This window comes from Austrofundulus limnaeus, unplaced genomic scaffold (genome assembly GCF_001266775.1).
Source record: "Austrofundulus limnaeus strain Quisiro unplaced genomic scaffold, Austrofundulus_limnaeus-1.0 Scaffold104, whole genome shotgun sequence".
Lineage (NCBI taxonomy): Eukaryota > Metazoa > Chordata > Actinopteri > Cyprinodontiformes > Rivulidae > Austrofundulus > Austrofundulus limnaeus.
This window is the reverse complement of record NW_013952506.1, coordinates 1,282,435-1,304,792: the sequence shown is the minus strand read 5'-3', so window position 1 is coordinate 1,304,792 and position 22,358 is coordinate 1,282,435. Positions and strand designations below refer to the sequence as shown.

At 39.7% G+C, this 22,358-nt stretch overlaps 1 protein-coding gene across 1 annotated transcript in view; it reads left to right on the top strand.

Moving 5' to 3' along the window:
- Positions 1-3,204: 3,204 nt before the first annotated feature.
- Positions 3,205-22,358, top strand: part of smad6b (SMAD family member 6b) — a gene marked incomplete at its 5' end in the record, with an annotated part of 30,149 nt that continues 10,995 nt past the window's right edge. Inside the window, 3 exon segments of the mRNA XM_014013679.1 lie at positions 3,205-4,174; positions 10,739-10,795; positions 14,378-14,455. Coding sequence (XP_013869133.1) covers positions 3,352-4,174; positions 10,739-10,795; positions 14,378-14,455 — 958 coding nt within the window.

Here is a 22,358-nt window from a genome sequence, read left to right as displayed (position 1 = left end):
TCCATCCATCCATGCATCCATCCATCCATCCATCCATCCATCCATCCATCCATCCATTCATCCATCAAAACAACATTTAATGATGTGTTTTAAATGTTTGATAATAAATAAAGTAAAAATTGTAGGTGTTTAAATGTAGCGTCATCTGGTGTTTGTTTCATTTCATTTCTTTCAAAATRTTGTATTTTGTGTTTTTTATGCTCATAGGCATAATTTGCAGGGGGTTAGGGGGGTTATGACCCCCCACAATAATTTGATCAAGTCAAAATAACCCCCCAATGGAATTAAATCATTTGCTCAAACACAGTAGAAATTACAGTAACTGGTTTAGTAGACAGATGCAACTCTTTTGTTGTCTTTAGGCAACTTAAATCTGATTTAAAAATTTATGATGTGTGATATGTACGTTTAAGCACAATTGCTAAAAGGACATGCAGGATTTTAGAGCATAACCCCACCAATGATAGACTTAAAGTTATGTCCTTGTTTATGMTAATACTTCCTGTTTTTTAGACCTTAAAAGATGTCTTTATTGTAACAATATATACGTATACTTTAACTTTAAAATCCATGACTGCCGTGTGCTAGAAATTACAAATTTCATTTTTAAGGTCACTAATATAGTCAGTCTCATGTCTGGAAAACTGCAGCTGAAAAACAACACATCTATTTGTAATAAACAGATGTAAACAAATAAATTACTGTTTAATGATTCAAAACTGAACAAGTTTTTACTTGAAACAACACAGATATATGAACCTGCAATGATTTTCTAAAAGCAAACACATTTTAAGCCCTTAACCTAAAATACTTTAAAACAATAGTTCAGAGCTATTGTTCAAAGACTTTTGTTTGTTTTACAYGAAGGTTAAAATACTAAATTATTTCCCATCACTCAGTTATAAATAACTGGAGTAATAATTACACAATCAACATCTGACAATGTATTTTCAGTGAAACTTTGGAAAAACTAATTTTCAGGTTATTGTGATATAAAAGTTGCCACCATCAAAAGTTTTACAAAATACATTTTACATATCTCTGTTATTATCGCCCATGAGGACTAAGTCAGCTATGTCAAGTGTTCCTGTAACTTTAATGCTACCTAAATATCTCCTGAACCACTGGGAGCAGTTTTAATAAAACTTTCAGGATGTAATCACTGCTGGTTCATTTTGGAGTCGTCTCATATCAAGATGGTCGCCACAGTTTCAGAAAACACAAAAATAATATTAATTTGCACAGTTTTATTTGTGTTGTGTTCAAATTTGGGCTCATTGTGCAAAATTTAAACTTAAAACTTCAGCATTACCTCATAGCCAATCCTATTTTTTTGTGTTAGTAAAGGTTGTGTCTCAATTCAGGGGCTGCTTCCTTCCAAGTCTACATTTGTCTGCTTATGTCACTGCCCCGCACGGAAGGCTGTCCCAATTTGTTGGCTTCTTCTCACTTGGCCGACATAACCCCGAAAATCTGTGTATCCTTCCCTGTCGAGGATATCCCAGGAGTCATTGTGCTGTCAGCAAACTAAACAACAAGATGAAGACAGCAATTTTGGGGTTTTRTTTTTACCAAGTCGGCATAGTTTTGAAATTCAGCACAGACCAAAGTATTTGTTTTTAAATGTTTAGCTATTTAGCAACTTAGCTGTTGAAATTTGGGGAAAGACGTGTGAAATGTCCCGATGTATTTTAAGTCTGACGGGCGCACGGTGCGCAGCGCTGCGGCTTCTGAATAGGCTAAATGAAAATGATTTAACACAGTTGTTTATACTTTTAGCAGCTCTTTTTATTCCACAGCTGACCTGCTAAAAATGACAGATTTTCTTTTCTGGATCTCTGACAGACGGACTTCAATCTCTGAACTTAAAGTTCTTTTTAGTTTTCGCTGTAATTTTTCATGAATGAACACTTCCTTGTATCTGAGGTAGGAATCATAGCCTTATATGGTGTTTTTGGGGWGGTAATTATGCTAATCTCCTCTCACGTGCACGAGCAGCTGGATAGAACAGGTGGAATTTACGCAGCTCATTTACGCATGTTTCCAGAAGATAGAAGAGTTTGTTGAATCTGACGTGACATGTTCGTACGAACCTTTTGTACGAACAAAAGTAAGAGAAATTTAGGAGAAGAATACGAACATGTTCTTGCATGAGGCCCACTGAGCTAAAACTCTGTGTGGTAGTATCTGTGAGTCATCCACAACTCATATTCTGAGCTTGACATCTCACTGTATTGCATAAACGGTGCAAAATGTCCTTTAAAAGCTCCTTTCAACTGTGCAAAGAAATAAAAACAAAAACAATTGAAAGCTCAGTGTAAATAAGCAATATTAATAATAAAAATAATACTGAAATATTCATTGCTCTCTACGTCATAGTTCCTCTTTTGTTTTCTTCTTTTCCTCCAAACAACAGACGGAGGATGTTAAAGTGAGTTTCAGTAAGTTTGCCTTAAAAAAACCGAGAGGTGAGTGTTTCGCCTTTAAGAGTTAAGAAACTTGAAACCTTGTTTGCGCAACAATCAGTGCAGCTCAGCCGCCAAAGTGTCTAGACTAGCACATGATGGTAGTCAGCCAATGGCTCCATCGCTCTCCTCGGGGGCCCCGTGTGTGTGTGTGTGTGTGTGTGTGCGCGCGCGTGTGTGTGTGCGTGTGTGTTTGAGGAGAGAAGGGGGGCGGGTGAGAGAGAGAGAGAGAGAGAGAACTAGAGAAAGAAAAGGGATCAGGGCTGCAGTTTGGTTTTAGATCTGAGGCAGGAGAGTTCCTCCCTCAGCCTCCGGAGCGCTCGAAATTCTTGGTTGTAATTTTTAATCTGCCTGGATTGTTTTCCTTTTTTGTTGTTGTTGTTGGGATTTTAAAAGAAAGAAAAGTGCCAAAGACGGGAAGGACCTAATCCGGTGCATTCTATTTTATTATTGCTATTATTGGGATTTAATCGCATTGACAGAAGTATCCTACCTGGTGCCGGTGCAGACAGAAAGTAGAAGCTGAAGTAGTTTCAGGCTGAGACTTGGATTATGTTCCTGAGCACGTTCTGTTGGTTTTATTGGTTCGGAACCAGTCCAGTGATCCGCAGCGACCCCGGGTTTCTTCGCAGCAATAATCGGATAAATGCATCGAAGGGGAATGCTGCAGCGCACTTCTGATCGCGTGCTTTTCTGCCTCTAAATGCAACAGCACAGCCTTCAGTCTGATGCTGCTGCTCTGCCACCTCTGCTCTCCGGCTCGGCTGTGCACGCGCTGCACGGCGTCTCACAGCCGTTAATGTTTTGCAACAGAAGAACCTGTAGTAGAAAAGATTGCCGTGATTAATAGTAATAATAAGAGCCCTATAGGTATTCAAGTCGTCGTATGTTCAGGACGAAACGCTCAGGTCTTGTGCGGCGACTCTGGAGAAGCCGACTGATCCCAGAAATCGAAGGGGAAGATGGCAAAACTAGTGAGGGCTGTAGGGACGACCCGCTCCGCGACGACCCAGAGAAGATCCCCCAAACCGAGCTCAGACCGATGACCCCCAGCGGGGCGTTTTTCCTAGGGGACTTGGCGGGGAGAGCGGTGGAGAGCGGCGGCTCCTCTGCGGGGGTCGCACCGGACCAAGATGCGGCTGCTGCGACGCGCGTTCAGGAGCACCAAGGAGGAGGAGGAAGCCCCGGATCCATCCAAGACAGCGAGTGCAGGACAGTGACGTGCTGCTTATTTAAAGACCGGGACCACCACTCCGAGCTCAGGGGTCCGCACACAGCTCAGGGTACTACCAGGGATCCATTCACGCCGAGGAGCCTCTTCGGACCAGGAGGAGGAGGAGGAGGAGGAGACGGCGGCTCTCCGGAGGCGCAGGACGCGATGATGCCGCGCGCCGTGCTGGAGCAGGAGCTGAAATCAGCCACTTACTGCCTGCTGAAGAGGCTGAAGGAGAGGGCGCTGGATACTTTACTGGAGGCGGTGGAGTCCAGAGGGGGGATGCCGAGCGACTGTGTGATGGTGTCCAGGACGGAGGTGGTCCTGGGCGGACATGTGGCGAGCCCGCAGCTGCTGGTGTGCAAGGTGTACCGCTGGTCCGACCTGCAGCACCCGGCCCAGCTCAAACCGCTCTGTGAGTGCAGGAGCTTCGGGGCCCCGGACAGCCCGACTGTGTGCTGCAACCCCTATCACTACAGCCGGCTCTGTGGGCCAGGTGAGGGCCAGCTCACACTTACCTGTCTTCTACATCACCCACTCTATAACACAACTTTAAGCKCCAAAGTCTTTTCCTTTTACATATTTCTTTGGCTTATTATCTCAAAACAAGTCTGTTAGCAAAATATCTCATGAACCAGTGGAATGATTTTAATGAACCACTGGAAGTAAAAATAAAAATAAAAAAATGGAAATACTTCTACAACAGAATAATTTATGGAGTCACAGCTAACCAACCTTATCAAACATTGAAATGACTTTACTTCAGCCAGTTTTACAGGTAATGAGCTAAAACTTGACCTGATAGCTGAGAGTCATTCTCAACTCATGCTCTATAGCACTAACTGATTCCCAAAAGAAATTACTTGCAGCCTTGCCAATAGAGTCAAATGTGTCTGTTAGCAATGTATCTCATGAACTACTGGATGAAATCATTGGATGTACATTTATATTGGATTAAAATGTCAAATTAGCCCCATTCAAGACGGTCACAGTCAACTACTTTTGGAAACCCAAGACTGGCTAAAAACTGGTCAGTTTTGCAAATATTGAGTTACATTTTGATCTGGTAGCAAAGCATCAACTTTGAACACTACATATTGTCCAGTGTTGTTGGTCCAAACTTTAGGCTGTCAACTCTGTTAGCAAATTATCTCATGAATCACTGGGCAGATTTTGGTGAAACCCTCAGAAAGCAATCATTAGATGTAACTGAATTCAGATTCAACCCAATTCAGTATGACCACCGCAACATTAGCCAACACAGAAATTGCTACAACTCAGTCAGTTTTCTAGATATTGAGCCGAAATTAGTAGCTGAGAGTCAACTTCAACACATTCTTTGATTGTTGAAACATTTCACAATCTCACATAATAATTCTCGAGATTGTAATATGTCATTGTTAATAAGCTATTGTAATTGTGATTAAAGAGTTACTGTCATTTTTTGTTTAACTGGTCTTTAAGAATAAGAAGCCACGTCCAAACATTAATAACTCTGATGACATCTTAATAAGTTTTTTTGTGAGTAAATGTAAATTTCCTGCAATAGCATGACGTGTTTAMTAGTTTGATCGTTTTAAAGGCCTACAAAGTTATAAGTGAACCTTTTTATGTCCGTTCAGAGCATCACTCATGCTGGCCTTCAGCCTCAGGTCCTTTCATTAGATAAAGTGTCAGATCTGCCGTCCCTACAGCACTGTAGTTTTGTGTTCAGCGAGATTGTCAGTACAGCTGTTTTGAGTTATTGCTGACAGTATATAAGGCATGTGTGTGAACGTTTAGACTCATTTGAAGATTTGAACTTGCTGCCACGGGTCAGTTATCGTGTGTGTGTGTGTGTGTGCGTGCCGTGCGTGCGTGCGTGTGTGTGTGTGTGTGTTGCGAGCTCTGTAAGGCACAGCCTCCCTGACCTTTATTAAACAGATTAAATTTTGGCAGGGGTTGGCTCGTCATTCGGAAAACCTCAAATGCTTCGGCCACTCAACCCCACTGACCCCATGACGAGGCCTGGTGTCGTGTGTGAAGATGCAAGCGTCAGTATTTCTGTCACTTCACTAGCACGGGGAGGAGGTGGGAGGGGTAGGATTTTCCATAACATCCACGTTTCTTGGAGCCAGCTCGTGGTGACACGCACTTGAGAAAGTCCAGCAGTATTAGAAAAACGTGGGGAAACTTAATGCGGTTTTGGCCTTCCTATCCTAGCGTACGGTCTAACTCATAAAAATATATAAAGTTTGACGATAAATTAGGATGTTTGAGATAAATAAATGTGATTTATGCAATTGTTCCAGTTAGTTCTATGGATGTGAGGCTAGGCTGTGTGAGTTTGCTCCCCACTAAAAACCCACCAGGATGGGTTGCGAGCRGAGATAGGCATAAACCCCACATTGGGACTAAGGCTCGTAGTAGACATAGCTCACATGCGCTCATGCGTGGCTCGATAGAGCTGGTATTTCTTTCACTCTATTCAAGAAGAGAGGCTTTGAATCAGGATCTTAATCACTGCTGTCGACACTGTTTGTAAATGAGAATGTAGAAAAAATGGAAGTCCTGTGAACGATGCCCAGTTCATTAAACAGGATAGGATTTATTAGTAGTTTTCATACATGCCTCAAATAGTTTAAACTGCAGAGAAATGCCCGTTTATATCAAAAACGGACATTTCTTGAAGGAAAGCATTTTGTTTGCTGCACTGCACGCCAATGTTTTAAACAAAGTTTGCATGCAGTCTGTTAACAAATCAAGTATGTGTTGAGGAGGATTTTCAGCCACTGCCACACTGAATCTTAGCTCAATTAACAAACTCCAAGCCACTTTTATGTTTGCTAAGGTCTGTTAGCTCTGCTGGCCATCTTGAACCTGTTTGACTCCAAAAGTTGATCAGTTGAAGATGTACATCCAGTGATTCCATTCTGAGAGTTTATTTAAAATCTATTTAGTGTATCATGAGATATTTTACTAACAGACTGATAAGGTGCACTGCCAAAATTGTCCATCTAAGTCTTACAATCTTATACCCAGCCAAAAAGAAATTTGATCTTTCTATGAGTTTGATATACTAAGCAAGAGCCAAATGTGTTGGCTTATTAGCCTGGATTTTTTTTTTTTATTTCAAAAAGTTTTACCAAGTACAATTGTTTTACTGCACCGGCAGATTATTTCTCTTAATTTGAGAAGATTCAGACTATAATCTGGTGTTTATTAATGGCAGAGTTGTAAAGTAACTAAGTACAAATACTTTGTTACTGTACTTAAGTAGAAATTTTGGTTATCTGTACTTTACTTGAGTAATTATTTTTCAGCGTACTTTTTACTTTTACTCATTACATTTTTACACAATTATCTGTACTTTCTACTCACTACATTTTTTTAAAAAAGGTAAGAAGTAGAAAGTCGTAAATCCTATTTTATTCTGAGTTATAAAAAATACTATCCTGATAAATTGTGTCTCCTGGATAGAGTGAATTTAATTGTGGTTAGATGAGAAGTATAAATATATATCATTCTGACATCCTATTAGCTTGTACACAACCCATCACAGCTGCATGCCATTAGAAAAAATATTTTTTGGAGAAGTAACCTCCCAATACATGCCATTTTGGAAAATAACTGCTCACTTTTACTCAGTACTTTTACTTTTAATACTTAAGTAGATTTTGTGTCAGAAATTTACTTTTGATACTTAAGTACAAAAAATATCAGATACTTTAAGACTTTTACTCAAGTAATATTTTTAGAGAAGACTTTAACTTTTACCAAAGTATTTTTATGATAAAATACTTGTACTTTTACTCAAATATCACTTTGAGGTACTTTAAACAACACTGATTAATGGCTAATTTTTGCAGTATTTTTCAACAGTAAAGTTTTAAACAAAGATCTTAGCACTCTGAGGATATGTTAGGGTTGACTCTCTGCTACTACTACACCAGATTTTTGCTGAATATCTGTAAAAATGACCCCTTTACAGCCGTTTACTCTTTTGTTGTTTTTTTTTTTTGTTTTTTTTAAGGCTGATTAGCTGTGGTGGCCATCTTGATTCTTGATCCAATGATTACATTCAGCGAGTTTCATTTAAATCCTTTCAGCTGTTTATGAAATATTTTACTAACAGATACCCACCTTCAGCTACATTCATCTCCCACCCTTAGTGCCAGCGGACGGTAATGATGTGAAAGTAAAGCGCCGTTTCTGTTTTTATGTCACCTCTAAGTTTTAACGATTCAGCGTAGCATCAGGCAGAGAGCTTAACTTGAAGTGGACAAAAACTTTTTTTCCCCTTCTCTTTCTTTTTTTTTTTTTGCCCGGCATTCTACTTTCCAAACAAGATCAGTTTCGAGTTGCATTTTAAAAGCTCTTTTGTCCTGAGGAGGTCCCCTCATGCTATTTAGGTGAAGGAGTGGTGATAATATACAGTTTGCATACTGCTGGCGCCAGACTGACTCACTGTGTATCTGAGTGACCGAGTTCAGATCCTGGCAATTACTGCCGCCACTCTTAAAGGACCCGCTGYTGTTACAATGCTCTCCTTCCCATTTTCCCTGTTGGCGAGGTCACAGCGTGCTCGCAAAAGTTTTCTTTCCTTTGTGCTCTCCTCCCCCTTTTCTTGTGCACTCTTCAGCACAGTTTTATTAGATACAGTCAAACTCTGACTGGACCGCTGATGATGCAGAGCAGAAATTTACTCGTATTTATTAAACTGCTAACTAAAAGTTCTGGCCAGACTGTGGTCACAGTTAACTGCTTCGATTAAAAAAATGTGTTTAAACTGCAGCAGTAAATGTTTTCTGTTGATTTCATTAGCTTTTACACTAGCTTGTGAACTAATTTATTAGACGTTGCAGCAGAGACGCAAAACTTAGCTTAAAGATGTTGTTTGATACTCCAACGTCGATCTGTTGTTTTGTGTTTTCAAGCGCCTGTTGTGGCTTTAATTAATTTGAGTGTGAGTGTCCTTTTTTCTGTTTGCTTTCACGAAAGACTTTGATCATAACTTCAAACAGAATATGATTTAGTAGCTAATATGCACGTCTGTAATTCTGTGAAAGTACACACTTTTGAATTATCTGGACTTACGTCTGTAAAATTTTGTGTCCGAGACACCCTAAACAGTTCAGATGTTTTGAGTGGAAAACTTCTGAACAATTAATGTCTTACCTGTTTGTAGATAGCTCTCAGTTCAGAAAATGAGAGTTTATTCTGTCTGGACAAGGAGATAATTCCGACATCTTAAACAACTTCTGTCTCAAGTGGTTCACACTCTTTAAACATTTCCATAATTATCTGTTTCATGTCATCTACTTATTTTATTTTTTTAAATATGAGGTTCATTACTAGCACACATAGCAGGAGCATTAGCTAGCTTTTGCACTTCTGGTGCAGATAAACCAATTAATAGGTTGACCTATTTTATTCTGTTAATAATAGTGACATTAAAAAAATCAATCAGCCATGCCTGTACATACTCAATTAATAATCAAGCAGGAAAATAAACATGCAGTAGCAGCTAGAAAAATCTTACTGTATAATCAACATTTTTTCTCTGTCTTCTGTATATTGTTTTTAAATGTACAAGTCCATGTAAGGGTATTGTGTTTATTTAAGTAAATATTTTGCAGTATTTTGTTCAACGATAGACTCTATTGACTGACTGAAAGTTTTTATTAAAATTGGTGTAATTTGGATATTGGTTGCTCTGATTTCCAAAAATTAGTATCAGCATCAATCACAGAAAAAGTCATGTTGGTCGACCTCTAATCTGAACCATCACTTTTAAAACACTAGCAAAACAAAAGTGTCTGATAAGGTAGTATCTTGGTAGGCTATAACTGTTGGAGAATATTTAGCCTCTCAATTTTGAGAGAAAAAAGCTAATTTTCCGACACTGAATTCGTTTACAACTGAGCAATCAGCGAGCCGAGTTTTGAGCATCCAGTTTTTGAAAACCACAACTTATTGTCTACACATGAAACCAATCATAGCTTCAAGTATTAACCCTTCATTTAACCAAGTTAATATTAATATAACATATAAAATCAATACAATAAATCAATGGTAGATTTTCTGATGCTTACCTTCATATACAGGAACATGTGCTAGTCGCCGTCTCAGAAGAATGGATGTCGAAATTGCACGTTCCCTATTAATGTTTAACTATTTTTTAGCAGATGTTTCAAAAAATTCACCACAAAATTGCTTTAAGCATACAGACTTGGAAACCGTAACAAGTTTGTCAGAGGGAAAAGCCGAGCAGCAGCTACGAGGGGTGCCACTACTTTCAATTTCGATCGCTGATTGGTCTGTTGCTGACAAACCTATTGGCTTTATTGACAGGTGGCATCATGTCTTTTATAAAGATGGTTGTATTTCTTTAACAACCTCAGCCAGCTTCTTCCAAATGGAGCAATGGAGGTGAAACACGACTGCAATTCACCCACTTTTCCAGAACAAAAATAATTTTTGCTATGCAACTATTAGGGGTGCAACATTACATGTACCCGTATCGAACCGTATCGAACAGTGCTGTATCGAACAACACAGATTTTAAAAATTTACTTTATCAACTTGTCTTCTGAAGATGCTCTGTGTTGAAGGATCAGTGGATCTGTGTTCGACTACTCCACCTAGGCTGCATTTTTGAGTGCAGGTCCACTGAGAAACTTGCTGTTTCAGCAATATTTCATTTAAAAACTGCACTTTTGAGGTTAAACAAATGTTCATAATTAATATAAATAAATTACAAGTTAAAGGGGGCATGGAAATTTCTCTTTTTTGTATCGAAAAAAGTATGGAACCGTGAGACTAATGTATCGAACTGAACCAAACCGTGAATTTCCTGTATCGTTGCACCCCTAGCAACTATACATCAATAAAAGCAGATTTCTTTGATTCTGCTTCAGGGTGAGATTTTCTCCATCCTAAAATGGCTTATTTAAACTTTTTTTACACAGTAGCTTCTTTGCAAAAAAATAAATTGTAGGCCGTGTTTATAGTAGGTCTTCAGATTTAACTTTTCTCCTCCCATTTGTTTGATCATTTACATTATTATTTTGTTTTACAGAGTCACCTCCACCTCCATATTCAAGGCTTTCCCCAAATGAAGAACACAAGCCACTGGGTAAGAGACTAAAATACAAACTATTTCTGCAGCCCCTAAAATCTGTTGTGGTCCTCAATTAGGGCTTGAGCTTAGTTGAATTAATATGTATTCCTCATAGGTGGGATCAATTTCTGTTAAATAAAAATCATCATTCGCATATAGTTAGGGCTGCTACGATTAATCGATTAATCGACAACTAATCGATTATTAAAATAATCAATGACTAATTTAATAATCGATTAATTATTATTTTTTTTTTTTTTGTTCTTTACTTTGTTTTTCTCTCCAAACTGCTTTGACACCTTCCACTGCCACATCTGCCTGTCTGTCCTTGACACACATGCACAGTAGTGGTAACTGGGGTAGGCTGTGGACGTCACAAGTACGGCTGCACCGATTAGTTGAAATAATCGATGATGTCGATTATATAAATTTGTCGACACAGATTTTTTATTATTGATTCACTGTATTACATAACCACCACGTGAATGTTCGTGCAATTCCATTTCGGTACCTAAATGCATCATTGCGACCGTATTGGCATAAGAGTGGTGAGTTTTCCATGCTTGTCCTGAATGCAGCATCGCGCAAGAGCGTAATGACGTCAGCAGCCGCTGCTTCAGTTCAGTCTGAAGCTTGAAAACAAGCCTCGCAACTCCTGGAGTAAAATTTACCGAACAGACCGCCTCTGAATTATCTGGTGGATTAATTATCTTGTGAACATGACGTTCGCTTGCTCAAAGTAAATAAAGTACCACCACTTTCTTTATTTCATCCACCATTAAACAGAGACCGGTGTTAGGTCGAGCCACGTTCCCCCATCTGACGGTTTCCCCAGCGTCTCAAACAACAGAGGAGCTTCCCGACACACGTCAGACCTAAAGAGCACAAGCAGCCAACAAGTGTTGGAYGTGTTYTGGATGTTCAAAACGTAGCTTAAATACCTTTTATTAATTTTAACTGCATCCTCTTTTGTTTATTTGATTTAAACTTATTTGCCTTCCATGGACCTCCATCACACATTTTTCTAGTGGGGAAATGACATCAATAGAAACACGTGGAGCTGGATTTTTATTTGTACAATAAGACAAAACAGTCTTGTTGTTTTCAACAGTTTTCACATTAAAGAAATAAGTTACACAACTGATGTTACAATACAAAGAGTTAGATGTTGTCTTGATATTTGTTAATTTTTATATATTGAGAAATATGTTAAATAAAAAAAATAATAAATAAATGTTTATTATAGTTTTTCCAGAGTGACTTGAATTTTGCATGATTTAGTTCATTTGTTAGATTGTTAACATCTTGCACTATATTTATTTTAGTTGAATTTTATATGCTTTGGTTGAAATTTTATATTGATGTTAAATCTTTTAAGCTTTTTTGTTAAAGAATTGACTCCAGAGTGCATATTTTGTGTTCATGAAAAAACTATTAAAGAAAATATTACAATATTAAAGAACTGTTCTTGTTAATTTGATGAAAACATTTTAAATTTCCAGTGCACTCACATCAGAATAACTTTGTTGGATTAGATAGATTTGTTGTTAGAATAATCGATTAATCGAAAAAATAATCATTAGATTAATCGATTAGAAAATAATCGTTTGGTACAGCACTACATATAGTAATGCTGCAGGTTATACTGAGCATAATCAGGCACTGTGATTGGTGAATTTTTCTGGCAGCTTTCGACGTGAAAGGTGAGTCAACATGTCTGTTACCAAAAAGTTTTCATCGGAGAAATATTTGATGAACAATAAAAAAATGACGCAAACATAACAATAATCTGTAGTTTTTGTCTTGCTGTTAGGAGGAAGACAAAGTAAAAGGACTTTGGTGGTCATAAACCTTTCCACCCTGCAGTCCAGACTAAAACCAGAACATTCAAATTGACGTGAATGAGTAAGAAAAGATATTGAAACACCCTCCTAAGAATCTAAGAGTTGTTTTTGAGGGGAGTGTTGAGACTAAACTGGAACTGTTTAGACCCATGAAGCTGGTCTGGTGTAAAAAGAACAACGCCTACCTAACAAGAAAATCACCATCAGCTACAGTCAAACGCAGAGGTGGGTCCATCCCATTGTGGGGGCAGTTTAAGTACATGCAGTGCATAAACTGAAGCTTGGTAATCACTATACTTTTGAGGTAGAAAATGGTCCCAAAAGTGTGTTTATATCAACCAAAGCTGGATTTTATACTGTTGAAACATTAAGAGGCCATCTCAGTCTTTCACTTGAAGCTTGGATTTTAAGAAATTGATGTCAGAAACCAGGTATTAGCAGGGTGGGAGCTTCTCAACAGAAGTAGTCTGGAGCTTGTGAGGCTATGAAACTATATTTAATATGTCACTAGGATATAGGAGTAGGCATTTTAAACAAAAACCCTTTTTGTCCAGTATTTTTTTTCTGAATATTCCTAACCCTTTCTATGAGTCACTGTTTCAAACCTAAGACCAGCATTCAGTAATGTATACTTCTTACAAGACAAACTTTTTGGTCCTTTATGCATGCAGGACAAATTAACACAAGTGTCAACACAACAACCGTTTAAGAGCAGACAAAGCAGTATTAACGACGGCTAATCTCAGCTGCCGATTAAACATAAAATTATGCACACTCTTGAGAGTTGCAGTGAATTAAAATTTCCTCACCCCATGTCTTGCAGCTAAAATCCTGTCTAATTTGAGGCTATTATTATTGAGGCTTTGGGTACAGAGACGTTTGCAGCTGCTTATTCTGCTAGCTAGGGATCTTTATATCCCTTTATTTCGACTGACCCGATGGATCATTGTGGAAGGGGATGCATGTATTCTGGCAATAAAGCTGCCAGCTCACCCATGACCATTGTTTCCACGTTATAATCCTTTCAAAATACGGTAAATCACATTGGCTGAAGGATGCTGGGATGTCCTTTTGGGAGGGGGTGGGTAGTAGGTGTGTGTTTAAAAAAAGCACACAGACTAGTGAAGCACCATTTGGAAATAACTTTGCATGTCTCTACTAAATGCTGGTCAAGTTGCATCAATCTGTCGTATTCTTACATTTTAGCTAAACTTGAAATATTCTGAATTATCTGACTATCCCTACTATGATAGACAGTAGGTTATGTGTTCTAAAACATAATTAGAATCTTTGGAACTAAGCTGAATTGGTGCCTAAAAGCCATAATAAAAAAAGACATAAGCTACAATAAACAGTGCTTGACTATTTTTATGAAGGCCTTAATTTATATGCTATAATCTGTTGCAGATTAGAGAGTTTGAATGATTTTGGTTGCAACAATATGTAGCAGAAAACTACAAGGGCAAAAACAAAAGAGCATGACTGAATGTTTTAGCTTTGAACCTGAGTACAGTTGGAGTTTCTGTCAACACCTAAGTCTGTCGATGAGGTTCCAAGGTTATTATCAGTGTGATGAAGCCTTTTGGTGGGGCTTATTGTTTTAACTGAACAACAGCAAAAAGAAAGTCAACTGTAAAGAAATAAATGGTGCATAGGTGTTACCATTGAAGGTTATTGTGATCATCCGTAAAAATGCTTTAAAAAATCTCTTTTAGGGCAACAAGGAGCTTATTTTCTGTTCTGTTTCCAACAGATCTATCGGACTCCACTTTGTCGTACACTGAAAGCGAGGCGGCTGGCTCACCGAACATCACACCGGGAGAGTTCTCAGGTGGGTGTGTTTTTACAACTGCTGCTGGCCTCTAAATGAGGTTTCCCAAAATGTTTTTGAACTGACGGTAGTGATTAATGATTACTGGAAGGCTATCAACCCCGAGGAGCCGCCCTGTAAACATCAGTCATTTGTCAAACAAGAACATCAAGAAGAACATCAATGAAAATTTGAAAGAATCACATGATATTAGAGGATCACGGCTGGTTTATTGAAATAAACACGTTCATGTACCAAGTTTCAGATGCATCAGCTTGTTTTATGTCCTTATCCCTAAAATAAATCTGCATGTAGAATCCTGCTTTTGTTGCTTTAAAATCGTTAAATTAAGCAAATCAGGAGAAGTGGATGAGTGCACTTGAGCAACGGGCCATTTTCTCACAGATGCGGTGTAGTTTTGTTCCTTTGAGTCAATTAGGAGCACTTTAAGGTTTAAAGATAAATGTTTTCATTGTGAGCGGCGCAGAGGTTTGAAGGGGCGTGTGCAGCGGCTCGGGCCGCTGGCCTCCCTCTTTCTGTTTTCCTTTCAGAAATAGTTGAGTGGGATCAAACTGTAATAAGAACCAAGATCGCTCAGAAACAGGCGCACACACGGATCGTTTTCCACATCTGCGTGTGCACAACTCTTAACTAGCCTGACTCCGAGTGGGCTGCAGGGAGGGGTCAGAAATATCACTGCTGTTGTGGCCTCACCAAAAGAGGTGAGTGGAAACACTCTCTTCCACTGAATTTGAAGTGAAACGCTCCTTTCTCGTGGTGTATGGTTGGCATGTTTCCCCTCCAAACCCCCCCCCCCCCCCCAACACACACACACACACTTCACAGGGTCACTGCCAGCATGCTCAGTGTCATGTGGAGAGGCATTCAGAGCCCTTATGCAGGAGCATGCAGGGACAAGCATTTCCTGTTGGAGGGTCTGCCACGGCTCATGGGCCTGGGCACTGAAAAGTGGACACGGCTACCTTGCTGAGAAGTATTCAGTCAGCAGAAGCCCCCCCCCCCCCTCGTCCTCTGCAGCTCACACAGTCTGTCACCACCTTAGCATGGCCCGGCGACACTCCCTGAGTCAACAAATGAGGGGCTTGTCAGAGCGCGCACCGYAATTCCTCAGAGGTTCTGGTGAGGGAGGATCTAGGCTCTAGGCTTTGGTTTCTTCCAACTGTATTGCTATTTGTACAAGCCAGGCCGTGACAAGCTCAGCAACATGGCCTTGAGGAAGAAAAAAAAATGACCAGTGCTCCACGGGGTGAATTTCTGTGATCTCATTTCTGTCGCCACTATGTCTTGGATGTTTGACTTGGACTGTGCAGACGCTCTTTAAGATGTATGGCAAAACAAAACATCGTCATTTATCTGTAATGTACTAGTTCAGAGCACATTTTATTACAACACTAAGGGCCTTAAAATAAACACAGAGCTATAGATGAAATATTTGGAAGCTAAATGCCTGTGAGCAATTAATCCAGAATCTTCAAGCTGTTGGTCTTAAAACACTTAGATCTGTAAGATTGTCAGTGTTCTGAACGTGATGCTGCCCTTTAGATAGTAGAAGGCTTCCTCTATCCATCCATTTCCTGCTGTGTGTAACCAGAGTTGTGTAGGATCCAAACTCCACCTATATTTAGGAATAAGTAAACCTCCTGAAAGCAAGTCTGGGGGGCATTAGCCAGGTGGGGTATATTCAAATAATTAACTACAGTTTACAGCCTGAGGCTACAGAAATACCCAGTGTGCATTCTTCTGTATCACACAATGGCAGAGAAACACACCAGAACTGGTTGGTGAGCTGGATAAGCATGCTCTGCCACTTTTCAGCACGTCTTCAGTGGAATTTGACTAAAAAAGTATCCTCATTTACTGCCTTGTTAATGTGTGATTTGGTATGGAAATCTGTCATGAAGTGTATATTTATCTGCATGCAGTCGTTCAACAAGCTAAAACGTTCTTATTCATGCGTTGTTGAAATGCTTCCTCATGTGAACGCTATTAATGTCTTGTATAATATTCATATCGTTCCTGTGGAAGGGGTGGGGGTGTTACGGATACTTGGACCATTCCCAATGTCTTATTTAAACAGAGCTGCATTACAGCGTTAGCACCACCAGGCTGTCTGTTAAAAGCGGACCCTGCGTTCACCTCTGTACCCTGATATAATATGCTCCAGTGTGTGAGGGAATGCGGTCTGTGCCGGTGCTGCCCTCCTGCACACCCCCTTTCCTCACAGCTGGGGCCTCGTGGTGTCGGCATGAGAATGAAGCCCTTTGAAACAGGGCTCATTGCTTCCTGAATGACTGTCTGAGGGGGTGTTTATTCACATCAACTTCATGTCTGTCACATTGTCTCCGACATCAGGGGCTCTTTATGTTTGTCACTACTGCTGACCAGCTGTTGCGATAAAAAATTAAGAGGCAAAGCAAGATGTGTTTGTGTTCCTATGTAAAGCTTTGAGCAGTATGTCGTTGTAGAAGTGACACTTTGTGTGAGAACATCAGGATTACCTGTATTTATCTGGCACCACTTCAAAATGAGGCTACTTGTATCAAGATTTAAAAATATTTTTTATAAAACATGTTGGCTCACTGTTAGACAAGTTAGTATTGTCCTTTTTGTCTAATGTAACTTGCTTATTTCTGTTTTCATGGGTTTATAGCTGAATTAATAACTAAATGATTACCCATTAATTACTAATTTATAAGGTGTAGTTTATGTGCAATAAAGCAGAACATCCCTCTGTTTTACACTTACTTTAGCCCATAAGTTCAGTTTTACACTGGTTGTCTCTTTGGTCAACTCTGTGGAATTTGTCAGCATAATAAAGAGCAAAACACACAGATGGAGTGCTATTTCGATATTTGTCACTGATAAAATGCTTTTTAATGTGTACTTGCTCCCTGCTTGGATGTGCGGGATCCTATAGCAACTTTTATTTTATTCTGTAGTTTGAATGTATAAATGAGGAAAGATTAAAGGCTGAGGTTGAGAAATGTCCAGACATATCATTCAGAATCTCATGGTTAAAACGGCAAAGAGAATAACCTGGTGATTCAGATTTGTCGGGATCATGTGACCACAGAACCTGCAGAATGATGTGCCTTGGTGTCCTTTTTTTCCATCTCCCTATTCTTGGGAACGATGGCAAGTTGTAGAGGAGAAGCGGAAAGATTTCAAGTTTCTAAGCATGAATAATGCAGAGGAATGAATTGCTTACCTAAGTGAAAAGGGCATCAGCAGGTAGTTCGAGTCTTCACACAGGAATCGTACAGCCTTTTTCTGTCTGTCTGTCTGGCTGGTGGTGGTGGGTCCACTCAGGTATTGACTAACTCCTCCAGGCACAACAAGCCAGTCGGTGTTGAAACAGGCAAGCCTCGGATAAGTGAAGAAAAAATAAATGTAGAGGTCTGTGCACGGCATCTTTAATGCGGTTGTTTAAACGTCTTCAGAACTATTTCTCGTCCTCTCTGTCGTCGCATGAATCGAAATGCATACATTTACACGCTGGCGCTAAATAAATTAAGTTGTGCAGTCAATACTAATCAGACTTGGCTGTCTGTGTCAGGAAGAGGTAATCACTACGCATCAAACCATTCCTTCCGTCTGTGTCAGAGACTGGAAATGCGTGGAATAATTAACGAGTCTAATCAAGGCATGTGACGCTTTTCTTGATTAAAGCAGATTAGACGTGGTCCATAAATGCTGATTTGACTTTGACAGCTTGCTGTCTAGCAGAAAAGCATGACCAGTATCCACACTTCATCTGTTTGATTTGTAGATTTGTAATAGATTGCACATTTAAGTGTCTTATCACCGTAATCATTTCCATATTTGACCATTTTCTTATTTTACTGGATGACCTCACTTGTTTTCAGATTTGTTTGTCTTTCACGAGTTTTATGGTGTTCTTGAGTGATATTATCTTGGTGCATTTATTTGAATAGTATGAATATGTTATGTGAATGCCTAATATAATTCAGTTGTCCTTACATGTAGCAGGACTTAAACAGTGCGACTCTCAGACTGAGGTATGGTTTTAGCCAAGACCCACTCCCTCCACGAGTCTTGAACCCCCTTCCTTCATCCTACAGACCCCTGAGTGATATAAAACGAACTCATCTCCCATGAAACCTGGCACAGGGCCTCAGGTTTCTACCGCAGCCCTGAGCCTTCCCAGCGCCTGGCCGCCCACACTCCCTCAGGAGCCCGAATGCTCCAGGATACGGGATGTGGAAATAATGTGACTCGAGTGCTTCCACTCTGCCTCCCGAAATCAGGTTTTGCGGATTGTTTATTTGAGGGGAAGGAGGCCTCAAACAAACATCCTGTTTTAAAAGGCTGCCTGGGTTTTGTAGCAGTGGAAGGCAGTGAATTGCCCCTTTGACAGCAGGGGGGGTGGAGAGCGTGGAATGTTAAAGAGAAGACCAGCGTCTCAGGGGACTCGAGGGGGCTCTCCTCACCCGTTTGTCATGTCCAGTTTGCTGAGACCATTTTAAACCGGGGGGTCAGAGGGTTGTAACTGTACATCCTAAAAGGTCTTGTGCTGTATTGGTGTAGGGCTTGTACCCACAATTCTCATCTCAAGCATCCGTTCCTGTCCTAGGAGGCTGGCTTCCGTTTCCCCTTACATAACGCATACACATTGAAAAAAAGAGCCATTGATAAGAGTGATAAGGCCATTTTTTATTTTCCCTTTCTCAGCATTGTTAGACTGCGTCAGAAATCTGCTGCTTTGGCTTGAGTTGGAGGACTCGGGAACCTCAGTTGACTTCTTGTGACCCAATAGTTTATGAAGTTTTTACTTTTTTCTGCATGAAGTGATGCATTGTCACCAGATTATTATATTACATTTTTTCCCTTTCCAACACTTTTTAGCTGCAAATGACTTTATCCATCTAAATGGTTTATAGTAAAGATTTATTTATTTCTTTATTCATAGCCCGTTTATGTTGTTTGCTATCACAGGCATAACAAGGGGAGAGTCCAGTTGGCCTGCATTGATTTTTAATTTTTATTTTTTCAACACATTTGTTTTGAAAGTATATTTGCAGCCAGAACTGCCAACGCAGGTCCTGACTGTGGTGAAGTAATGTGACCCCTACGTGCAGAGTGAAAGCCACTACTCATCTAAAGCAGTCTTCAGAGAAGCCTAAGACCCCCCCCCCCCCACACACATCCTTGTATTTGGATCAAACTGAAGACTTTGTATTGACTTCCAATCCTTTTTTGTAACCGTATTTATGTCTCACCCAGACATTTTCCCTAAAATTAACAATTACTGGTCGATAGTTGTAAACTCCCACCGTAGTTTGCATTTGGACCCGTGGGGACTGGGCATTGGTCCCCACGAGGCTGTTTTTTAAGAAAAAAATTCTCCCCACGATGTAGGAAAAACAAGGGGACACACGCACACACACACACACACACACACACACACACACACACACACACACACACACACACACACACACACACATATCTATACATTTGGGGACATTCCATTGACTTCCATTACATCCCTACAGCCTAACCCTGACCACAAACCCTAAGGCTAACCTCACAGGTACCTACCTGACCCTAAAACTAACCTAAACTCAGTTCACACCTTGGTCCTAAACCCAACCCCCAACCCACCAATGACGTTTAAACCAAACGGGGACTCGACTTTTGTCCCCAAATGCACCAGTTGTCCCCAAATGTAGGCGTTTTGTCTTAAAGTTGCCCCCAAATGTCACCAAAAACAAACCCACACACATCAACAGAAAGAAAGTATTTATCTGTTTATTTCTATGTGGCAAACTTCTGCAGTGCCAGTGACGTTGGGTATTTAACCAACATTTCAAGGGCTCACAGATAAGGATAACCCTTCATACGTGACTTGGGGCCTTACTTCACTGTTATTTGATTAACAGGGGACTGTTCTCAATTTGGGGAAAAAAAAGAATCCACAAAAAATAGTTGACTGTGTTTCATTTTGGAGTTTCACCACAGAAAGAGAATGTGGAGTTGGTAGAAATAACAGGAGGTGTGCTAAAAAAGGTGTGTCCTATATTCTGCCTCAGTAAATAAAGAGAGGTGGCTAATCTTGACTTGTGCTGAGGGAAGGCTGCTCCTGCCATCTTCACCCCCTCCACCCCCCTCACGTTGCAGCGCACCACCCGCCTCCACCAATAGGCCCATTCATTCAGCTCAGGGCACAAGGTTACAGCAACAAATAAAGAGCGTGCAATGCCATTAAATATGTAAGGAATGTCCAACTGTTAGTTTAGCATTTTCGTGTGCCTCCTCTCAAAGCCGAGAGAGGGAACAATACTCCATTTGAGCCGGCCTCTGTAAATGTGTTTGCCTTGTGTCGCCTGGCACGGACACGTGAAGGTGGTGCCAGTTGTGGATGCAGTTTTTTTTKTTTTGTTTTGTTTTCTGACCATTTCACCCTCAATTATAAATTCAGACGCTGGCCTTGGCGAGCTGTGATTTTAAGTCCGTGGTCCAATTGATGGCAAAAATAGACTTTAAGGTTGGTGGGTTGTTTTATTTTTTATTTTTTCATCCTTTCTCCCCAGAGGACCATTGACAGTTGTGCTTAAGCCTATGGCTGTCTGTATTTTTAAAACTCAGAATGGCCAGTGCATTCTTTGAGCGTGCAGAATGCTGTGTGTGGATTAACTCCAGAATCCTGTGTCATTTGACGTCTCTACCCAAACGCTTTACAGCTGGAGGAAAAACATAGAGTTATAGTTTATGAACAATTAATATCTTACCTGTTTTAGGTCCATTTTTGTTAACCTCAAATTGTGTTTATATCTGACTGATTAAACAACCTAATCAAAATGCACCGCTGCTCATTTAAAAACATATCCAATTAAAAAAAAATCTTGCACTTACTCTTATAAACCATTACATCGCTTTCACTTTTCCATTATTTGGAACCACTAACAAGTAGTTTTAGCAGTAGCAGCTAGGTGTATCCTTTCTGTGCTGCTTGGGGCACTTTTGGCAAGAATACTGAGTTATTTCTGCATGATCTTTTCTGTGATGCAAWACTGACATCTGTGTAAACGTTTATAAAATAGCGTTCACTAAAGGTGGGAAGTCTAGGCATTTGACAATTCAAATTGATAATGTTTCAGAGGGCTGCGAAGTAAATTTGAACTAATTATGCATCTATAATCAAACTATTAGAACAAAATCGTGAGCATAGAATCTATCATATAAATAAGTAACTTTGCTCTATACTATGTATAAAACAGTTTTCATTAAAACAAGATTAGGGAAACTAAATTAATAAAAGAGGACAAAATGTTCTGTTTTCTTTAGTGTTTTCACACACAGTGCCCTGAGGGTGCCCTGAGGCGTCAGAAAACCAAACAGAACACCCCTTTATCTAAACGGCAGCTTTGTAGAGTGTGGGAATGGACATGTTTGTAAATGATCATTATAGGATGATCATGTTCTATCGTAGCTGACTTGGAATCATGCAATGCATCAAAAAAGAGTTTACAACCCCAGCCCTAGTGTTCACATGGTTTACTAATAAAACATTTTTAAAAATAAAGTAATTTTAGGATCGCAGCGATCTGCTACAGTTTTGGCCCAACCCATGACTTTTTCATCATGATCTCCTGATCCCACATTTTACTTCTTGTCCCATCATGAGGCCAGATATATGGAGCTAAATTGGGGTCATAAGGTTTGTTCAAAATAAAAATAAAAATTTTGAAACTGAAAAATGGAGGTTTGATACTGAAAAATATTTTTGAAACTGAAAAACAATTTTGAAACTGAAAAATGGAGGTTTGATACTGAAAAATATTTTTGAAACTGAAAAACAATTTTGAAACTGAAAAATGGAGGTTTGATACTGAAAAATATTTTTGAAACTGAAAAACAATTTTGAAACTGAAAAATGGAG